Consider the following 23792-nt stretch of genomic DNA (forward strand, 5'->3'; position numbering starts at 1 on the left):
AAAATGTGATAAAAACAAGAAAATTAATTGGTAGAAGGTCGTTTTTGTGCAATATCCTTGTAATTTGTAGTGGAAGCCATTGTGACCATAATCTCATTGATAAAATTAACAGTTGCATCACGGCGTGTATGTAATGCGGTACATTATTTTATATTTCACATTTGGATATCAATGCCTTTATTAGTTCAAGAGTCAGGAAATTATGTCGCAGCTTTATAAAACTCTGGTTAGGCTGCATCTGGAGGATTGCCTTCAATTCTGGTCACCCCATTACAGGAAGGATGTGGGGGCTTTGGAAAGGGTGCTGAAGAGGTTCACCAGGATGCTGCCTGGATTAGAGGGCATGTGCTATTAGGAGAGGTTGGCAAACTTGGGTTGTTTCTTCTGGAGTGGTGGAGGCTGAGGGGAGATCTGATAGGGATTTATAAGATTATGAGAGGCACAGATAAAGTAGACAGTTGGTATCTTTTTCCCAGGGTCAAAATGTCTGATACTACAGGGCCTGCATTTAAGGTGAGAAGGGAAAGTTCAAAGGAGATGTGTGGGGCAAGTTTTTTTTTACACAGAGAGTGGTGGGTGCCTGGAATGTGCTGCCAGGGGTGGTGGTGGAAGCAAATAAGATAGAGGGGTTTAAGAGGCTTGTAGATAGGCACATGGATATACAGAGAATGGAGGGATTGTGGACCTTGTGTAGACAGAATTGATTAGTTTAGTTAGGTATTTAAGTTAATAGTTTAATTAGTTAGGCACAATATCATGGGCTCAAGGGCCTGTTCCAGCGCTAGACTGTTCTATGTCCTATGTTCTATAAGTGACAGTTTAAAGACATTTGCTAGTTTAAAATGAAAACTTGCAAATTTCAACAATGACAGTGCATTAAGGTGACAAATCTGGGGTTCAGCACACATGTAACCTTCCCCCCTCCGTGTAGTTGAGACCACTTTGACCATTTCCTAGAACTTTCCACAGGGCCAGCTGAAAACAAACTGAATCTTCCTCATCATAACTTACATGCTCTCTCAGATTTCAAAAATATTCAAATTCTTGAGAAGTAATTAGGGACATAACTCAGAAGTAGTGATTTTGTGGTAATATGACCACTCAAATTCACACAGTCCAGGAAAATCCCAGGTCTATGACAGCACTTTGTGCTGACACATATCAGCCAAGGCAGTAACTTTGGGTGGTTGAAAGAGACAAGAAGCTCAGTCCAGTCTCCTGTCCATAACTAGTAATCCCACCAGTAAGTGTGCAAGAATTCATTTTCTGATTGTGTTTATCCAGGTGGATAGCTGGTTGGCACTCACCAGCTCACAAGTGGGCAAGGTATTGTAAGGTGATAACTGTCCATGACATTGTCCCTTAGTGCCCAAGCATTCAGGTGGAGCAAGGGAGAAAATAAATGTCAATCAAGCTGATCACAGATCTCAATCAACAGCTTCAATTCTGCTTGTGAGGAAACGTATCCATAGTAAAGCTTCCTTCCTTCCACACTTTCAGCAGAGAAGCTTAACATTAGTATGTTGTTTAAATCAATACACTCCAGAAGCAGTAAGGGCACTAAAACCACAGCTTTAATTTTACTTACTGCTGGAAAACTTGTAACTGTAATCTTTGGTATAGAGGTACTGACACTCTTATTTTTATGAGGGCTGTGTATCTGCATGAAAATACAGACCAGTCAGGAGATGCAGAAAACTACAGGAATAGAGTTTTGTAGGAAGTACATTATAACAGCAACAAAGATTCTCAAACGGTTGATCTACCGTTTCTAATATTACAACCTTAACTTGGTAAGCTATGAAATTGATAGAAGTCCAAATGCTATTTAAGTAGAAATATTTTAAATTATTTTACTGAACACAAATTGTACAAGTCTGCATGATCTTTTAAATGACTGTGGATTATCGCAACTAAGTAATTAAAGGGCACAACAGATTGAGAAAGTGGTTTAAGCAGCACATGCACTACTGGGCTTCATGAATTGAGACACAGACTGCAAAAGTAAGGAAGTCACCATGAACCTTTTCTAGACAGACGTTTGGTCATAACTGGAACATTCTGTACAGTTCTAATCATTGCTCTTCAGGAAGAATGTGAAGACAGAGAAACACAGAAGAAATTTATGGAAATTATTCCAGGGATGTGGAAGTTCTGTTATGGAGAAAAGTTGGAGAACCTGAACTCTTCTCCTTACAGAAAAGAATTTTGAGAGATAGGGTAAGGGTGCTCATAATGAGGAACCTAGACAAGGGTGGAGGAGTGAAACCATTCCCTTTGGAACAAAGGTGAAGGATCAGAAGACACAGATTAAACGTGACTGGCAAGAAAATCAAAGGCATCATGAAAAAGAAACCATTTTATGCTGTTAGTGTCTGCAATGCACTGCCAGACACTACAATGCACTTTGTTTTTATTGTTCCAATTATGTTCTTCCTCGTAAAAATTGTGTATAATTTACGTGTTTCTTGTGAGTGCTGCTTATCTGATGCTTTGTGCCTGTGATGCTGCTGCAAGTAAGATTTTCATTGCACCTGTGCGTACATGTAGTTGTGCAGATGACAATAAACTCAGCTTTGAGACAAGGTGGTGGAAACAGATTCATATGAACAGATGGACTAGAAGCAGGAGTAGACCACTCGGCCCCTCAGACTTGCTCTGCCATTGAAGATCACACGATCTAAGTTTAACCTCACGTGTGGTAATCTTTCATTCCTTGCTTATCGAGAATCTATCTCCCTCTGCTGAAAAATATCCAAAGACTCTGCCTTCACTGCTCTTTGAGGAAGAGTTCCAAAGATTCATGACCCTCTGACAGAAACATACACTTCATGTCTGTTTTAAATGAGTGACACCTTATTTTTAAAGGTGACCCCTAGTTCTAGATCCTCTCACGAGGCAATGTCCTTTCTGCTTCCCCAGAAGAGCCCTCAATCAAGTTGTCCCCTCTCACTCTTCTGAACTCCAGCATCTCTAAGCCTAACCTGTCCGACCTTGTCCATTCCAGGTGTAGGCTAATAAATCTTCTCTGCACTGCTTCCATCGCAATAATATTCTTTCGTAAATAAGGTACACAGACTCCAGATGTGGTCTCACCCCGGCCCTTTGTAACTGATGCATATCCTGCCCATCTTGTATTCAATTCCCCTACCAATGAACAGTAACATTCTGCTCGATTTCCTGTTCACACACAGTACTTGCACACTAGACTTTTGAAACTCATGCATTAGTGGTTTCCAAAAGGGAATGGATCAGCACTTGCAAGGAAAACAATCCAGGATTTCAGGGGAAGGGTCAGGAAATGGGAACAGCTGGACTGCTCTCACGGAGAAGCTGAACAGTCCCTTCTGCTGTGTTACCGTTCTGTGATCCGATAAAATGGCAGGGCTGAAAAGTCGCCCTTCCATCGGCTTTCCTAATCTCCCAAGGGAATGAATGAGGCTCTTGCACCCTCAGCAACATAACAAGAGGCATTAAATCAGATTTCTATGAATCATAAAGTGATGTTTTATGTTACTTCAATCTTCATATTCTTGAACTATCAGTTACATGGTCACTAGATTTAACATGCAATTAATAGGTAAAACCCTTCATAACATTTTCCTACACAAAACTGAAGTAGCAGCTTCAAAATTAAGCATCCAGCACAGTATCAATCCAGGTGACCTTAGTGCAGCAGCATCGCAGTACTTGGTTGCTGTTTGAAATAAATTGGCGTTTAATGTTACATTAAATGGCCACCTACTGCTTCAAAAAACACTAGTTTCCATAACAATGATGCTAAATCTTGAAACTTAGTCAATAAATTAGAACAAAATAAATGGAAATATTATTGCAGTTAACAAACGTAACTGTGAAGATTGCAGTCCTAAGGGGATCAGAAGGTCAGCCATGATCCAGTTGTGTGGTGGCAGGAGTTTGAGGGTTTGCCCTGACTTTGGATTTTCTTACATTCCTTCCATAGAACCCCAAAACCTAATAAAGCAGATTGTTCTGTGGGTAACTTTCCCCAGTTGGTAGGTTCTAATGATTAACGTTTAACACACCGCGATCATGGTGCGTGTGGCAGATTTAACCAGAACCTCAGGCGTTCTCCTGAGCCAAGGACCAACAGTTGATCAAAGTTAGTTTCAAAGAGGTAGTTTCAAACAGCTCTTACCACAGGTGAATTAATGGGATCTCTCAACCTATATAGGTAAAACAATCTATACACAGGGATGAAAAGCTAATATAGAATTTTGGGTGATCTAGTAGAAAGGATGGAAAGAATTTTGTCAGGAACATGATCATCAGCATTAAGTGGGTGGGCTGAATGGATTTCTTCTGTGCTTGAACCAAATGCAGCCTGATAATCTGAATTATACTGCTTGTTGTAAGGGGGAGATAAACTGGTAGGCTAAGATATTGTCAAAGTGCTGATAATAGTTTCCTGGTGTGACAGAGTGCAGATCACACTAACAATAAACTGCCAGACTGAATCTGAGCTGTGTGGTGCATTTTAAGCCATGGAGTAGGAATTTCCTGCTTGGAGGCAAAACACCTCATGTCATAGAAGAGGGAGTAGCAGAAAATTGGTTTGTCATCAACTGACTAAACAGTTCCAGAGAGACTGTTTAATGACAAACTCAAGCTTGTCACAGAGAGTTAACCATGTTCAGAGCTAACAGTTTCATCGCCAAGTCAGAAAGGATTCAAGTTTCACATGTGAGCACATAATTCAGCTCACACTCCGTTGTAGTACCGAGGGGTTTGTATGATGAATGAGGATTTGGGCTGAAACATTCTACTATACCTTTCAAATAGGTAGCTTCCCCCAGTGCCTAATTAATAGTTATTCTACCACCAGTACAAACTGATCGCACTTTGTGGTTTTTGAGATTCTGCAGTGTGCAAATTGGCTGACATGTTTCTTACATTACCATGGTGAACAGAGTTCCAGATTACTTTAATGAGTGTCAAGTCCTGTGGAAGGGCCTGGCTGGCGAAAGACTTCCATAAATGCAGATTATTTCTTTCTCTGTCCTGCTGTCTGGGATGGAAAGCACACCAGCAACAATGTTGAGAGGAGGGAGGAGATGTGAGAAATTCTCTGGGCTTTAAGACTGTTTGAGATGCAGACAAATCAGAGCTCAGACCCCCGAGGACACAGGTTATTCTCTAAATTCACCACATCATTTCTGGTCAACAACAATGTCAAGTTTTATTTGCTTTGTGCTTTGTTTTTGCACAGCAGAAGTTTGCCAATGCTCTAGTTTTAATTCCTATAGTCTTAACAAGTCTCAGAAACTGAACTATTATTTTCCTTTTAATTCTTTAGATGTTCTAATTTATGAGTATAGGTAATTAATTTGGGCATAGTTTGTAGCTTTATTGCAATTTTGAAAAACATCCTGTTCTCAGCAACAGCTGGGTGTTCAGTGTCAACACAGAATTAAATGGTCTCTTTTGAGATGGGAATTCCACTGCAGTGAAAATAAAAATTCTTCAATCTTGATTTGTTTAAGAATCTCTTCAACTGCAAACAATCAGGCTCTAATTTTAGTTCACTCAGAGTCATGCAAGTGAGATCACTTAGTAGATTTTAAGAGTTAAATATATGATAATATAATAATTCATACCAATTCCCACTGTAAGATAAGAAATAATTTTGAGTGGATTACTGCATCTTTTTGTTTGTATGTATGTATTTTATAGTAAATGTTGTGTCCAATATAAGTGCCAGGGTTAGGGTTCTGGAACCCTAACCCTGGATTTCTGGAACAGGCAGAACATGGGATAGGAGTCCTGTTGTGTTGCCCCAACAGTGGAGCTGAACAACAGCCTCGGAAATGGCGGTAGTTTTCTACAGGGATTAATAAACTAATTGATGCCTCAGTGGTTTAGTACACCTGAACTGCTATCTTGCAATTTTGTGTTAAAATAATCCTTCTTCCAAAAAAAGCATTTATCATCTTAGTACCTATCAGTTTGTTATCCAAAACACATACCTCAATAGGATTCAGCTGCTCTGCACTGGATGGAACATAGTCTCTCAACTGGTCTTGGTACAAGTCACCTGGGAGAGAAAAGTGATCCAGTATTAATATAAAGGTTTTTCAATAATGGGATAGGATCTATGTATTTGACACATAAATCAACACATCCCCTCTAGCAATTTATGCATCTGCATTACATTAAGTTGCCACATAAGTCGCTGTCTGTAAGGAGTTTGTACGTTCTCCCGTGTCTGCATGGGTTTCCTCCGGGTGCTCCGGTTTCCTCCCACATTCCAAAGACATACGGGTAGGTTAATTTGGGTTTAAAATGGGCAGCGTGGACTTGTTGAGCTGGAAGGGCCTGTTACCACGCTGTAAATAAAATTTAAAATTTAAATTTAAAGTACAGGTTGCTGGATTCAACAGTTTACATGGGTTTACTCTCACCGTCAGAAGTACATGGGTTCAAGTTCTACTGCAAGCTCATAGACAGATGGAAATGCATCTGTTGCATGAACCTTTAACCCAAGGTCCCATTTGCAGTTACAGATGTGCATACATCATTACAATGAAGTATTCTGAAGAACAGCTGAATCCTGATCCTTCAACCTGTATTGTTAGTATAAATTACCTGGTCATCATCACATTGTTGTGTGGAAATGGCTGCAAGTGTTTTCCTACATTAAAAAGGTGACTAAACTTTCATTCACTGTAAAGTACTTTTATGCCATAAAAGTAGAAATTTACATCCTTCATGATAATTCAAGAAAACAAGTGTTGTTTCACAAGATCACAAGACAAGGGAGCAGAAGTAGGCCATTCGGCCCATCGAGTCTGCTCCAAGGAAAAGGGAAAAAATAGAAATGAGAAATTTGGTGGGGGGTGGGGGGGTGGTTTCTAGAAGTAGGCCTACAGTGCATTGGCAAAATGCCACGGCTGCTGCTAACTGCATATCTAGTCAGGTCACACTTATTCTGCATTCTGTTATTGTTTTCCCTTGTACAACCTCAATGTACTGATGTGATGAAATGGTCTCTATGGATGGCAGGCAAAACAAAATTTTTCACTGTACCTCAGTACATGTAACAATGATAAACCAATTTAAAAGTCATCGAGTGATGAGGAAATTGAAGTGTCCACCAGTGGTGTAGTATGTAAGCACAATACAGGAAAGTCACGGTGACTGCAGACAAAGGAAGTCCAAATAACCAACTTCTCTGAGACCTCAACTCTTCTGTTCAGCAACTAGCACTGAAACATGTAGCTCTGGAATGTCTCAGTTTCAGACTACAAGCTGTGCTGAGTCTAGAGGTGGATTTAAAATTGGTGTGAGTGCTCTACGCAGGGAGCCAGTCTTGGTCATTCCCCTGCCAATCAGCATGGAAAGTTCACTGCAGGCTTTGAACTCTGCCGTTCATGGTCAATAGCCTGTCAGTGCTGTCTGGGCTACATATGAAGGATGACAAGCTGACTGCCAACCCCAGGGAAGCATACTTTAATCAGCAAGCATCTGTTGTTTTGGATAATAACAGGTAGATATTGAAAGAAAACTGGAGTAAGAGTTATCCTGAGAAAATTAGAATTATTTACTATAAGAGTAGAGAACATTAAGTGGAGACTTAACAGAAATGTGCTCAATTGTGAAGGGCTTGGTAGAACAGACAGTGTGCAACTGCTTCCACAGCCAGACATACTTTAAGGCAATTTTAAAAAATATGTGTGGAGGGGAAATGAAGTAATGTTTTTAAGGCAACAAGTTGGATACAGTACCTTAAAAGGTGGTGGAAGTGAACTAAATAACAATTTTCAGAAAAGAATTAGATATATAGTTACTTGAGAAGGAACAACATGCAGCCAATGGGAAAGACTGAAGACAGGCATTTTAGGCCAAGATACTTTATGGTTCAAATGACATTGAACTAAAGTGATACAAGTAACTTTATGAATAAACTGAGCTTACACTGGCTCTCCTCAGTTTCACCACATGCTTCAATTTTATCAATAAGATCATTTGAATTCCATTTTGTGATTTCCTGAGGGAAGCTTTCCTCATTGTCTGAAAAGTCCTCTGTGTGGATGAAAAGGAAACATAAAAAACAAATAACAATTTTTTGACTTTAAAACAACAGAATTCATTGTATGTGAACACAAGATAAGTCATAAATTCCTAAATCTATGTACAAGATTTCTACATGTAACCAGAGTAAGGAACACAGTGGCTGCACACCTCAGCACTGTTTGCACAATGCAGTAGTCATGCGCTCCACCAGCCGTGAACGAAAAAGTGAAATCGATGTAACCAATTCAGCTTTTGTAATTCTTGCAGCAATCAGACAATTCCTGGTCAACAGTGGCATCCATCAAGACCCAAGCAAATTTGTCAAACAAGAACTGTAACTTTAACTCTGTTTCTCCCTACATGGATACTATCTGACCTGCTAAGTATTTCAAGCACTTTGTTTTTAGTTGTGTAAATCTCCTCAGAGTCTTACAGCACAGATACAGGTCCATCAGCCCACCAAGTCCACACTGACCAATTACCCATTTACACCAATCCCACACCAATCCCATTTTATTTTCTCCTTGCGCTGACGATTTTGATGTTATACTGCTCCTGACGCCATGTTATTCAATCTTTCAGGGCACTTTTTACGATTATTGCCAACAGTATCAAAACCCTGCCTGTGGTTCCCTGGTGTTCCTTTCCATTCCCTTTTGCACATGGCACAACGTTCACCACACTGACTCCCTTGGGATAGTTCATGCATTCAGTGGTATTTACACAAATGAATTACAGCTCAGGAATTCACACAGTGCATAAGCTGTGAGCGTGTATCCAAAGGAAAGGTCTCTGCCTGCTGGAGGATGTGGAAGGAGGCAGAGTATCTCGGTATCGCTGGGCCAAGTGGTATCATGAACCACACTGGTGGGTCAGTCCATCTAGTAACTAGCAGCCAATATGGTGGTGCAGCAATGGGAACACATCCCCACTGGTTAATTCACTGCATGTTACACAAACAGACTTCAGCCAAAAAGGTTCCCTTTGGTAGGATACGAAAATTGCAAGTGAGCTCAGTGTTTTTTCAATATGTTACTATTTCAGGGTATTTCAAAGAGTTACTTGCTTGCCTGCCCCTGTAATAAGTGGTATGTTTCACAAGGGATTTCTGTTAGCCAATGAATATTTTATCCTCATCTGGTGCAGGGACGTAATAACAAACATATTCTCCAGCTCTCAAAGAGAAAAAGGCAGATATCCATGACTGTCTATGAATCACACATTTCAAACAAACACAAACTGTGACAATCAGTAAAGAGCAGCATGAGTTACACTATGAAACACTGGCTGTAGTGGTGGACTGAACAGATGGCTCACACAAGTGTAACCAGTTTCTACGCTCGGTACTGTGAGGAGTCAGGATTTCAGCTGACTTATGACAGATTATTTTCAAGGTCAACGAGACAGAATTAAAACTATCAGTACAATAGTGACTACGCTTCAAAAATACCTCACTGACTTTAAGCAATCTTGGGGCTTCCTGAAGTGGGAAAGACACAACAAGGGTGGAAGTTTTGATGAAAGGTCATCGACCTGAAACATCTCTCCACATATGCTGTCTGACTGGCCGAGTATCCCCAGCATCTCCTATGTCTGTTAAAGGAATGAAAGTCTTCTTCTCATTTTGAAAGACCACGTGGTATCACCGCCACCAAATAGTCACAAACTTGTCACTGCTCATGTGTGGGGTCTGGGGCGTCGGGGCTGATCTGAGGGGTCCGGGGTGTCGGAGCCAAACTGGGGGTCTGGATGTGAGGCCGATCTGGATGTCCGGGGTGTGGGGTCCAGGATGTGGGGGACAATCTGGGGGTCCGGATGTGAGGCTGATCTGGGTGTCCAGGGTGTGGGGGACAATCTGGGGGTCCGGATGTGAGGCTGATCTGGGTGTCCAGGGTGTGGGGTCCAGGATGTGGGGGACAATCTGGGGGTCCGGATGTGAGGCTGATCTGGGTGTCCAGGGTGTGGGGTCCAGGATGTGGGGGACAATCTGGGGACTGATCTGTGGATCTGGAGGTGGGTGTGGGATCTAGGGTGTGGGGTGTGAGGTGTGTGGTGTGAGGTCCAGGATATGGGGGCTGATTTGGGGGTCTGGGATGTGGGGTCCAGGATATGGGGGCTGATTTGGGGGTCTGGGATGTGGGGTCCAGGATGTGGGGGTCTGGGGTGTGGATGTGAGGGCCGAGCTGGGGGGCTGGGGTATTGGGGCTGAGCTGGGGGTCCAAGGTGTGGCATGTGGGGGCTGACCTGGGGATCCGGGATGTGGGCACCGATCTGGGGTTCAGGGTGTGGCGGCCGACCTGGGGGTCTGGGGTGTAGGGAGGATCTGTGGATCTAGGGGTTGGGTCCAATCTGGGGGTCCAGGGTGTGGGAGCTGAGCTGGGGATCTGGGGTGTGGGGGCTGAGCTGGGGGTCTGGGGTCCAGCATTAACACACCAGAGGTTGTTACACCCAGGGCAGGGTCTCTGCCAGCAGCCTCAGTGATGTCCTGGTGTCTCTCCGTGAACTCTGTGCCCCATCCCTTGTGTATAACAGGGGTGTGGTGTAACCACGGGGAGACACGCCCAGTTTGTTTTCTTTGGAACAAGGAAAGGTTTAACTGATGTACAAAAATGATGAGCTGCTGGGACAAGGTAGGCCAAAGATCCTCAGCAGAGAGGTCAGTAATTAGAGGGCAAGGTTTGGTAACTGGAAAAAGGATTAGAGAGAAATTGAGAAAATAAAAACACTTCACTCAGTGAGTGGGGAGGGTACGGAGGTCTCCGTGTGAAAGGGTGGTGTTGGCAGAAATACTCATCGGAATCAGCACTTGGAGAGCCATAACCTGCAGGGCTGTGGGCCAAGAGCTGAGCAGTGGCCAGCATAGATAGGGTGGGCCAAATGGCCTTTTCTTGTGCTGTAAATGTCTATGATTCTTCATCCTAGTCCTGCCACATGGCTAAGATGGTTTATACTGGCATTTGAATACTGACAATAATAATCATCACTACAAAGGCCAAGTTATCAAGTCTTCAGACCTTTTCCTTGGAACTCTGTTCTGTACCTTGTGCATCGAAGAATTCATCATCTGAGCTGTCATCAGAGTCTCGAGCAATGCTCTGCATTCGCCAGTCTGAGATATTGTGACGTGAAGGGCTTGCTGATAAATAAAGAAACATCTGTTCAGGGACAAACCACTATTGATTCAATCTGTAAAAATAGTAACTGCTGAAACATGTCATTAGAAATACGTTATTATAGTCTCTGCCTGCTCAATCATGCAACTGAGCAAGAATCTGGTGAGAAAATGCAAATTATGTTCCATGCAACCAAATACTAAATACAACCCCCGTCCCATTACATAACACATTTGAGCTGTTTAAATTTTACACTATATGTTCATAAACCATGTCTGGTTTGTCATAAATTATCAACATGGTGAATGATTAACAGCAACAGATACAAAAGCAAAGGTCACAGGAGCTTCTGTATACCAACCAACCAGTCACCAGGGCCCATTTTATTATTGCTACCTTGTTATAATTAGCTCATTCGCTGTAATGGCTAGTCCGTGTTTAGATTAGCAAGGATGGATAAGTATTTTGGATGCCAGCATATAATTGGCGTATGCCAGGCAGGTGATCTATTTACTCAAGTGATTCTAAGTCAAGAGCTGGTTCAGTTACCCTGGAGTCATGAATCAATGACAGGTATTTGGATAATGTGCTCCAGCAGTGGGTTGATTGCCTGGTGACAACCTGTGGCATTCTGCTGCTGTGGTAACAACCAGATGGGATATAATAGGATCACTCTCCCAATCACACAGAGTGCAGTCAGAAACATTTAGATCTCAAATAATTCAAAGAGTCAGATGACAAAGAAACAGGCCCTTCGGCCCAATTCATCCATGCTGACCAAAATATCTATCTGAACTAGTCCCACTTGCCTGCGTTTGGCCCAGATCGCTCTAGGCCTTTTCTATCCATGTACTTAACAAATGTCTTTTAAACATTGTAATTGGAACCACCTCTGCCACTTCCTCTGGCAGCTCGTTCCATATTCTCACTACCGCGTGTGTGGAAAACTTGCCCCTCAGAACCCTTTAAAATCTTTCCCCTCTCACCTTAAACCTGTGCCCTCTAGTTCTAGACTCCTCTACCCTGGGTAAAGGATTGTAATCATCCAATCTATCTTTGCCCACCATGATTTTATACACCTCTCAGCCTCCTACACTCCAGGGAAAAAAGTCCCAGCCGATCCAGCCTCTCATAACTCAAGCCCTCCAGTCCCAGTAACATCCTCATAAACTTCTCTGCACCCTTTCCAGCTTAATGACATCCTTCCTATAGCTGGGCGACCAGAACTGCGCACAATACTCCAAGAGTGGTCTCACCAACACCTTCGACAGTTGTAACATGATGTCCCATTTATTTCAAATGAAATAAAAATAACTGTAATATCATTGAGTAAATACCTCCAGTAAATTCAAGCTATTATGGGCAACCTGCTAGCTCAATGAAAAAGATCTCTTCTTCCCATTGAATTTAGGAGCCAAATTTAGGGGAATTGAATTTAGGAGCCAGGAGGTATTGTTGCAGCTATATAGGTTCCTGGTCAGACCCCACTTGGAGTACTGTGCTCAGTTCTGGTCGCCTCACTACAGGAAGGATGTGGAAGCCATAGAAAGGGTGCAGAGGAGATTTACTAGGATGCTGCCTGGAATGCAGAGCATGCCTTATGAAAAGCAGGTTGAGGGAACTCTGCCTTTTCTCCTTGGAGCGACAGAGGATGAGGGGGGACCTGATAGAGGTGTATAAGATGAGAGGCATTGATCGGGTGGATAGTCAGAGGCTTTTCCTCAGGGCTGAAATGGTGGCCACAAGAGGACGTAGGTTTAAGGTGCTGGGGAGTAGGTATGGAGGAGACGTCAGGGGTAAGTTTTTTTACTCAGTGAGTGGTGAGTGTGTGGAATGGGCTGCCGGCAACGGTGGTGGAGGTGGATACGATAGGGTCTTTTAAGAGACTGTTGGATAATTAGATGGAGCTGAGAAAAATAGAGGGCTATGGGTAAGCCTAGTAATTTCTAGGGTAGGGACATGTTCGGCACAGCTCTGTGGGCTGAAGGGCCTGAATTGTGCTGTAGGTTTTATATGTTCTAACATTACACCCTTTATGCCACTGTGTGATTTGCGCTGCCTTGGCACATGACGTGGGAGTGCCAGGAGGAATTGGAGTTGCAAGGCCACCAATATCGTTCTCCATCAACACTCATATAACCCAGAGCCCCAAACCATCACGTACATTTTCTGGTCCTCAGACACCACACCAAATCTGCAGAAGCAGCACACAAAGTGCTGGAGGAACTCAGTAGGTCAGCAGCACTTGTGGAGGGAAATGGACAGTTGACATGTCAGGTCGAGACCCTTCATCTGGACTGAAAGGAAGAGGGGAGATGGCCTGTGTAAAAAGGTGGAAGGGGTGGAGCAAGGGCTGGCAGGTGAGAGGTGGGTCCAGGTGAGGGGGGATGGTAGCAGATGAGGGGGGGGAGAGTGGGAGTGATGTCAGAAGCTGGCAGCTGAGAGGTCGAAGTGACAAAGGGCTGAAGAGGATGGAATCTGACAGGAGATTCAGCTGGCTTCAGTGTAGCTGGGCTTTCTGGCACTTCCCATTCTGAATCTCAACCACATCAGTCTTTGCTGAAGTCTGATGTAGTCACTTCTACTTGCCCACCTCGATGAGTAGATTTCCTCTGTGGTCTCTCATCAGGATACCTCTCCTCTGACAACCATGTTCACGTGCCTAAGGAATATTTTTGGATTGGCTGTGGTGAGTGGCACAAGTACGGGAGCGGGAAGTCTCTTGCCGTGGTAAGTCCCACGAGAACTAGAGTGAGAATGAGAGCGGGAAGCAGTTTATAAAGCTAGGCCTGTTATTGTTGTTCCTGTTGCTGTGGTGAGTAGATAGGCCCGTTGATTAGCTAATTGGATAATTAGGCAGCAGCTGCCAATAAAAGAAGTTATGGTCAAGCGGAATGGCCAGTGTGGGAGTGGGCCAGTGTTAGAACCATAGAACACTACAGCACAGAAAACAGGCCATTCAGCCCTTCCAGTCTGTACCGAAACGTTATTCTGCTAGTCCCATTTACCTGCACCCAGTCCATAACCCTCCAGACCTCTCCCGTCCATGTATCTATCCAAGTTATTCTTAAAACTCAAGAGTGAGCCCGCATTTACATCAGATGGCAGCCCATTCCATATTCCCACCACTCTTTGAGTGAAGAAGTTCCCCCTAAACCTTTCCCCTTTCACCCTAAAAGCCATGTCCTCTCGTACTTATCTCTCCTAATCTAGGTGCAAAGAGCCTACTCACATTAACTCCGTCTATGCCCCTCATAATCTTGTAAACCTCTATCAAATCTCCCCTCATTCTTCTGCGCTCCAAGGAATAAAGTCCTAACCTGTTCAATCTTTTCCTGTAACTCAACTCCTGAAGACCCGGCAACATTCTTGTAAATCTCCTCTGCACTGTTTCAATCTTACTGATACCCTTCCTATAGTTAGGTGACCAGAACTGCACACAGTACTCCAAATTTGGCCTCACCAATGTCTTATACAACCTCACCATAACATCCTAACTCCTGTACTCAATACTTTGATTTATGAATGCCAGGATGCCAAAAACCTTCTTTACAACCCTGTCTGCCTGCGATGCCACTTTCAGGGAATTATGTATCCGAACTCCTAGATCCCTTTGTTCCTCTGCACTCCTCAGTGCCCTACCATTTACTGTGTATGTCCTACCTTGATCTGTCCTTCCAAAATGCAACATCTCACGCTTGTCTGCATTAAATTCCATCTGCCATTTTCTGGCCCATTCCTCCAGTTGGTCCAGATCCCTCTGCAAGCTTTGAAAGCCTTCCTCACTGTCCACTACGCCTCCAATCTTAGTGTCATCAGCAAACTTGCTGATCCAATTTACCACATTATCATCTAGATCATTGATATAGACAACAAACAACAATGGCCCCAGCACAGATCCCTGAGGCACACCACTAGTCACAGGCCTCCAGTCTGAGAAACAATCATCCACAACCACTCTCTGTCTTCTCCCACACAGCCAATTTCCAATCCAGTTTACAACCTCTCCATGGATACCTAGTGACCGAACCTTCTGAACTAACCTCCCATGTGGGACCTTGTCAAAGGCCTTACTGAAATCCATGTAGACAACATCCACAGCCTTTCCTTCATCTACTTTCCTGGTAACCTCCTCGAAAAACTCTACAAGATTCGTTAAGCACGATCTACCACGCACAAAGCCATGCTGACCATCCTTAATCAGCCCTTTGCTGTCCAAATACTTGTATATCCGATCTCTCAGAGCACCTTCCAATAATTTACCCATTACTGATGTCAGGCTCACTGGCCTGTAATTACCTGGTTTACTTTTAGATCCCTTTTTAAACAACGGAACAACATGAGCTACCCTCCAGTCCTCCGGCACCGCACCCGTGGCTAAGGACATTTTAAATATATCTGCCAGGGCCCCTGCAATTTCTACACTAGTCTCTCTCAATGTCTGAGGAAATATCTTATCTGGCCCAGAGGATTTATCTACCTTTATTCGCTGTAAGGCAGCAAGCACCTCCTCCTCTTTAATCTCTATATGTTCCATGACACTACTGCTTGTTTCCCTTCCTTCCATATACAGTATGCCAGTTTCCTGAGTAAATACTGATGCAAAAAAAACTGTTTAAGATGTCCCCCATCTCCTGAGGCTCCACACATAGATGACCACTCTGATCTTCTAGGGGACCAACTTTGGCCCTTACTATCCTTTTATTCTTCATATACTTGTAGAAACCCTTCGGGTTAACCTTCACATTATCTGCCAAAGCAACCTCATGTCTTCTTTTTGCCTTCCTGATTTCCCTTTTTAATATTTTCTTACATTTTCTATACACTTCAAGTACCTCAGTTGTTCCTAGTTGCCTATACCTGCTATACACCTCTTTTTTTTTCTTAACCAGATCGCCAATATCCCTTGAAAATCAAGGTTCCCTATGCTTGTTACCTTTGCCTTTAATCCTGGCAGGAACATGCAAACTCTGCACTCTCAAAATTTCGCCTTTGAAGGCCTTCCACTTACTGAACACATCCTTGCCAGAAAACAACTTCTCCCAATCCAATCTTCCTAGATCCTTTCTCATTTCCACAAAATTGGCCTTTCTCCAATTTAGAACCTCAACCCAAGGACCAGACCTGTCCTTATCCATAATTAACTTGAAACTAATGACATTATGGTCACTGGACCCAAAATGCTCACCTACACATACTCCTGTCACCTGACCTGTCTGGTTCCCTAATAGGAGACCAAGTATTGCATTCTCTCTCATTGGTACCTCTATATATTGATTTAGAAAACTTTCCTGAACACATTTGACAAATTCCAATCCATCCAGCCCTTTCACAGTGTGGGAGTCCCAGTCAATATGTGGAAAGTTAAAATCCCCTACTTTTACAACTTTCTGTTTCTTACATCGGTCTGCTATCTCCCTACAGATTTGTCCCTCCAATTCTCTCTGACTATTGGGCGGTCTATAATACAACCCTATTAGTGTGGTCACACCTTTCCTGTTCCTCAGCTCCACCCATATGGCCTCTGTCGACGAGCCCTCCGGGCTGTCCTGTCTACCCACAGCTGTGATATTTTCCCTGACTAGTAATGCCACTCCTCCCTCTTTCATCCCTCCCCCTCTATCACGTCTGAAACAACGGAACCCTGGAATGTTAAGCTGCCAGTCCTGCCCTTCCTGCATCCAAGTCTCACTAATAGCAATAATGTCATAATCCCACGTGCCAATCCACGCCCTTTCACAGTGTTGGGAGTCCCAGTCAATATGTGGAAAGTTAAAATCCCCTGCTATTACAATTTTCTGTTTCTTACATCGGTCTGCTATCTCACTATAGATTTGTTCTTCCACATTAGAGTGGGCTGGTGTTAGAGTGGGAAGCTGAGGCTTTGGCTCAAGCAGCTTTGGTGTAAAGAGACGGAGTAGGTGAACGGTGGCTTCTAGTAGGTTCTCTTTCCTTCTTTGTTATTTATTATTTTCTTTGTATAGAACAGTGGGAATGGCAGTCAGGGCAGGTCTGCTCCTCCTGTAGGATGTGGGAAGTCAGGGAGATCTCCAGTGTCCCTGCTGACCACTCCTGCAGGAAGTGCATCCAGCTGCAGCTCCTACAGACCACATTAGGGAACTGGAGTTGGATGAACTCCGGATCATTCAGGAAGCTGAGGAGATGATAAACAGGAGTTACCAGGAGGCAGTTACATCCAGGGTGTGGGATGTAGGTAGTTGGGTGACCGTTAGGGGAGGGAAAAGGAATAGGCAGTCTTTACAGGATACCACGGTGACCGTTTCCCTTGAGAACAAGTATATCGTTCTGGATGCTGCTGGGGGGATGAATCACTGGTGGAGAGCCACAGCAGCTGGGTCTCTGGCATGGAGTCTGGCTCTGTGGCTCAGAAAAGAAGGGGGTTCGAAGAGGGGTGCGATAGTGATAGGAGATTCATTGATTGGGGGAGAGACAGGAGGTTCTGTGGACAAGAACACGACTCCCAGATGGGATGTTGCCTCCCAGGTGCCAGGGTCAGGGACGTCTTGGATCAAGTCCAGAGAATTCTGAAGGGGGAGGGTGAGGAGCCAAAAGCCGTGGTACACATTGGCACCAACGACATGGGTAAGATAAGGGATGAGGTCCTGAAGAGTGAGTATTGGGCGTTAGGAAGGAAGCTAAAAAGCAGGATCTCAAAGGTAGTAAACTCTGGATTGCTGCCTGTGCCACGTGCCAGGGAGGGAAAGAATAGGAAGATACGGCAGACTAATGAGTGACTGAAGAGTTGGTGCAGGGAACAGGGGTTCAAATTTGTGGATTATTGGGATCTCTTCTGGGGTAGGTATGACCTGCACAAAAGGGACGGGTTACACTTGAACTGGAGGGGACCCAATGTCCTTGCGGACAGGTTTGCTAGAGCTGTTGGGGACGGTTTAAACTAGCTTGGCAGGGGGATGGGAACTGGAGTGTTAGATTAGAAGATGGATCAGTTGGTGTAGAAGTAGATGCGATGTGTACAGAGGTGGTGAGGAAGGATAGGCAGGGGACGGGGCATGAATGCAGTCAGTTGGATGGGTTGAAATGCCTTTAATGCAGGAAGTGTTAAGGATATGGGTGATGAACTCAGAACATGGATCAGTACATGCAATTACGATGTTGTGGCCATTACAGGAACATGGCTGTCGCAAGGGCAGGAGTGGCTGCTTGAGGTTCCGGGGTTTAGATGTTTCAAAAGGGATAGGGAGGGAGGTAGAAGGGGTGGGGGGGGGTGTGGCTTTGCTAATCAGAGATAATATCACAGCTGTAGGAAGGGAGGACATCACAGAAGGATCGTCTATTGAGTCAGTGTGAGTGGAGATCAGAAACAGAAAGGAAGCAATCACTCTACTGGGGGTATTCTATAGGCCCCAGGTAGCCAACAGGACACTTTGGAGCAGATCAGGAGGCAGATTTTGGAAAGGTGCAAAAATAACAGGGTTGTTGTCATGGGTGACTTCAACTTCCCTAATATTGATTGGCACCTTCTTAGTGCAAAAGGGTTAGATGGGGCAGAGTTTGGTAGGTGTGCACAGGAAGGATTCCTGACACAGTGTGTAGACAGGCTGACTAGAGGAGAGGCCATTCTGGACTAGGCAATGAACCTGGTCAGGTGAAAGACCTCTCGGTGGGCGATCATTTCGGGGATAGTGACCACAACTCCCTGACCTTTAGCATAGCCATCGACAAAGATAGGAGCAGACATTATGGGAATATTCAATTGGGGAGGGAAAATTACGATGGTATTAGGCAGGAACTTGGCAGCGTAAACTGGGAACACATGTTTTCTGGTAAATGCACTGCAGACATGTCAAAGTTGTTTAGGGACCACTTACATGGGGTTCTAGACAGGTTTGTCCCACTGAGACAAGGAAAGGATGGTACAATGGAGGAACCATGGTTAACGAGAGAGATGGAAGGTTCAGTCAAGAGGAAGAAGGAAGCGTATTTAAGGTGTAGGAAGCAAAAATCATACAGGGCTCTTGAGAATTATAAGGTAGCCAAGAAGAAGCAAGAAGGGACTTGAGAGCTAGAAGGGGACATGAGAAGGCCTTGGCAAGTAGGGTTAAGGAAAACCGTAAGGCGTTCTACACACGTGAGGAACAAGAGGATGACTAGGGTGAAGGTAGGACCGCTCAGGGATAAGGGGGATAAAATGTGGTGGGAACTGAAGGAGGTAGTGGAGGTCCTGAATTAATATTTTACTTCAGTGTTCACCAGTGAGAGGGACTTAGACGAATGTGAGGTCAGCGTAGAACAGGCAAATGTGTTGGAGGGTGTCGAGGTTGAGGAAGAAGCAGTGTTGGAGCTACTAAAAAGCATTAGGATAGGTAAGTCCCTGGGGTCAGACAGGATATACCCCAGGTTACTATGGGAAGCGAGGGAAGAGATTGCTGAGGTGTTGACTATGATCTTTGTGTCCTCCCTGGCCACAGGAGTGGTACCAGAGGATTGGAAGATGGCAAATGTTGTTCCATTGTTCAGGAAGGGTAGGAGGGATAATCCCAGGAATTATAATCAAGTGAGTCTTATGTCAGTGTGGGCAAACTATTGGAGAGGATTCTTAGGGACAGCATTTATGAGCATTTGGAGAAGTATAGTCTTATTAGGGATAGTAAACATGGCTTTGTGAAGGGAAGGTCGTGCCTCACAAGCTTAATAGAGTTTTTTTGAGGAAGTGACAAAACAAACTAATGAAGGTAATGCAGTGGATTTTATATGGATTTTAGCAAGGCATTGGACATGGTAGGCTCATTCAGAAAGTCATGAGGTACGGGATCCATGGAAAATTGGCTGTGTGGATTCGAAATTGGCTTGCCCACAGAAGGCAGAGGGTAGTTGTAGAAGGGGAATATTTGACCTAGAGGTCAGTGACTAGTGGTTTTCTGCAGGGATCTGTTCTGGGACCCCTGCTCCGTGATTTTTATAAATGACTTGGATGAAGAAGTGGAAGGGTGGGTTGGTAAGTTTGCAGATGACACCAAGGTTGGTGGTGTAGTAGATAGTGCAGAAGGTTGTAATAGGATTTGGTCAGGATGCAGAGCTGGGCGGAGAAGTGGCAGATGGAGTTCAATCCAGAAAAGTGTGAAGTGATACACTTTGGAAGAGCGAACTTAAAGGCAGAGTACAAGGTTAATGGCAGGATTCTTAGCAGTGTGGAGGAACAGAGAGATCTTGTGGTCCAGGTACATAGATCCCTCAAAGTTGCCATGCAAGTTGATAGGGTGGTTAAGAGGTGTATGGCGTGCTGGCCTTCACTTGTCCGGGGATTGAGTTCAAGAGCCGAGATGTAATGTTGCTGCTCTATAAAACCCTGGTTAGACCATACTAAGAATACTGTGTTCAGTTCTGGTCGCCACATTATAGGAAGGATATGGAAGCTTTTGAGAGGAGGCAGAGGAGATTTATCAGCATGCTGCTGCCTGGATTGGAGAACATGTCTTATGAGGAGAAGAGGTTGAGCGAGCTAGGGCTTTTCTCTTTGGAGCGATGCAGGATGAGAGGAGACTTGATAGAGGCGTATAAGATTATGAGAGGCATAGACAGAGTGGACAGACAGCACCTTTTCCCCAGGGTGGCACTGGCCAATACTAGAGGTCATCCGTTTATGGTGCATGAAGGTAAGTTCAGGGGAGATGTCAGAGGTAGGTTTTTTTTTACACAGCGAATGGTGGGTGCCTGGAACGCACTGCCGGGGGTGGTGGTAGGGACCGATACGACAGGGTTATTTAAGACACTACAAGATAGGAACATGGATGAAGGAAAAATAGAGGGCTGTGGGAGGTGAAATCGAGAGGGAGATGGATTGAATGTGGATAAGGTTTATATAGGTCAGCACAACATCATGGGCCAAAGGGCCTGTACCGTGCTGTATTTTTCATTGTTCTATGATTTTCTTTGATGCTTACTCTTAGCCTTCTCTCTCTAGCTTATTTTCTTTTGATTCCCCTCTGAACTTTCTGTAATCTGCCCTGTTCTCACTTACATTAACATCCTGGCATCTGTTGTTTGCTCTTTTTTACCACTCTTTTATCTATCATTCTGGCCATCCAGACAGTTGTGGCTTTAATTATTCGACCTTCCTCCCTCATGGGAACGTATCTAAACCATTCCTGATCCATCTCAACCTTAAAGGCCTCCTGTTGTCCAATTACAGTTTTGTCTGCCGAGCTTTGATTCCGATTTACCCGGGCTACATCTGTCCTCTCTAAAACTGGCCCTGCTCCAATTAACTATTTTTTACCTTGGAGTGGTTAATGTCCTTTTCCATGGCCACTTTAACCCTCTCCATTGTCAACAACTGTGACCTGAATTACACATTTCCTTTACACAGCAATATGTCTGATTTCAAGGAACATCTTAGCGGACAAGTAGGTGGTGAAAGTGTCAGTGATCTAAAGATGAGTACCCGAAAAAATCTTTTCAAATTCTGATGCAAACTATTGCACAAATGTTTCAATTCCTTTGAGAATGGCAGCAGTGTCTTGGCAAGGAGCAGAAAGCGGAAGGATATCGGTTAATTACAGGGTGACATAAATACTTTCATGCAGAATTCAAGCTCAGATCCCAGATGAGAAGAATGAGAAGGAGAAATGTGTCACTAAATAAATTCATTCCCTACATCAGCATCACCAGGCCAGCAGTGGATCTCCTTACTAACCAGTGGATGTGGTTTCAAATGGGTTTCACCTTTCCCATCATTGTGGCTCTAGCACAATTATTCTTGTGCAATGTTGCACATTGACAAGGCCACAGGAAGCAGGTTGATACATTGACCTCCTTAACACGGCCACACGATGATATCAGTCTGCATGGTTCACTGAAGAGCCTCGTTTATTTTTTCCGACCAGCTGAGCTTATTTTAGATTCACTGCTGACCACAGAAAGGATGGGGAGGGGCTGGGGGAGGTTCAACCACATGGATATTTTTCCTTCAATGCTGCAGCTCTCTTTTCCTGCGTCTTGGAGCCAGTTTGAATGCCATAGTTAAATTACGCAGCAAAAGACGTCAGCGCCACAGTGCTAATGGTTTCTATAAATAACCCGCATCACAAGCAACAGATGGCGTCAATATCACAGATCTAGCGGGAGGCTTTCCGCAAAGTCGTAGCTCAAACTGTCTGAATTCAGTCTGGGATATGGACAAACACAATACAAGATGAAGGATTCATTTATCTACAGAAACAAGCACAGCTTGATCATATAGTCTGTGATTCAGCTGACTTATACTGCTTCCTGTAACAATGAAAAATGTTCAAAGGCAGAGCAGATTGTAAAACAAACATTTCTATGATTGGAAATGGAGATTTTAATACATGTGGCTCTTTTAGCTGCATCTAGCTGAAGGCAATGTGTATCCAATACAGAGAAAGCTGGGACCAAACAGAATACATATGGGGAGAATACCATTGCTTGTCTTTAGAACACAGAACAGTACAGCACAGGAACCGGCCCTTCAGCCCTCAATGTCTGTGCTGACCATGAAGCTACATTAAACCAATCTCACCTGCCTGCACATGGTCTATATTCCTCAATTCCCTGCCTGTTCATCTCTCTGTCCAAATGCCTCTTAAGTATTGCTATCATATTTGTGTCCAGTACTTCCCCTAGCAGCCCATTCCAGACACCTACCACTCTGAGCAAACAAAACGCCTTGCACTTCTCCTTTCAACTTTCTCCCTCGCACATGAAATCTATGCCCTCCGATGTGTGGCATTTTCACCCCAGAAAGACTCTAACTGTCTGCCCTATCTATGCCTCTCATAATTTTATAAACTTCTATCAGGTCTCCCCTCAGCCTCTGATGCTCCAGAGAAAACAAGTTTGTCCGACCTCTCCTTATAGTGAATACTCTCTAAGTCAGGCACCATCCAGGTAAACCCCGACAAATGAAGGCTCTTCTACCCCCTATTTACTTGTGTTCCCATTTTCAGGGAGCTATGGACTTGTATCTCAAGATCTCTCAATACATCAGTACTCCTAAGGGACCTGCCATTTACTGTATACTTGTACATTTGACCTCCCAAAGCACAACACCTCACACTTGTCCGGATTAAACTATCAATATCCTGGCGGGGAGGTTTGCTGAGGCTACTGGAGAGAGTTTAAACTAGAATTGTTGGGGGGTGGGATCTGAATTGGAGAGACTGGGGAAGAGGTTGTTTGGTTCTCAAATAGAGAAAGCTAGTAGTAGGTATGAGAGGGAGGATAGGCAGGTGATAGAGAAGGGACGTGCTCAGACCGGTTTGAGATGTGTCTATTTTAATGCAAGGAGTATTGTGAACAAGGCGGATGAGCTTAGAGCTTGGATAAATACTTGGAGCTACGATGTGGTGGCCATTACAGAGACTTGGATGGCTCTGGGACAGGAATGGTTACTTCAAGTGCCGGGTTTTAGATGTTTCAGGAAGGACAGGGAGGGAGGCAAAAGAGGTGGGGGAGTGGCACTGTTGTTCAGAGATAGTGTCACGGCTACGGAAAAGGTGGACGTCATGGAGGGACTGTCTACGGAGTCTCTGTGGGTGGAGGTTAGGAACAGGAAAGGGTCAATAACTTTACTGGGTGTTTTTTATAGGCCGCCCAATAGTAACAGGGATATTGAGGAGCAGATAGGGAAGCAGATCCTAGAAA

General features: G+C 44.1%; 1 protein-coding gene across 1 annotated transcript in view; it reads right to left on the minus strand.

Moving 5' to 3' along the window:
- The window catches only part of LOC127579258 (membrane-associated phosphatidylinositol transfer protein 2-like), a 314070-nt gene that overhangs the window by 56095 nt on the left and 234183 nt on the right, over nt 1-23792 (minus strand). The window contains 3 exon segments of the mRNA XM_052031908.1: nt 5988-6055; nt 7936-8043; nt 11075-11170. Coding sequence (XP_051887868.1) covers nt 5988-6055; nt 7936-8043; nt 11075-11170 — 272 coding nt within the window.

Source organism: Pristis pectinata, chromosome 17 (assembly GCF_009764475.1).
Source record: "Pristis pectinata isolate sPriPec2 chromosome 17, sPriPec2.1.pri, whole genome shotgun sequence".
Classification (NCBI taxonomy): Eukaryota; Metazoa; Chordata; class Chondrichthyes; order Rhinopristiformes; family Pristidae; genus Pristis; species Pristis pectinata.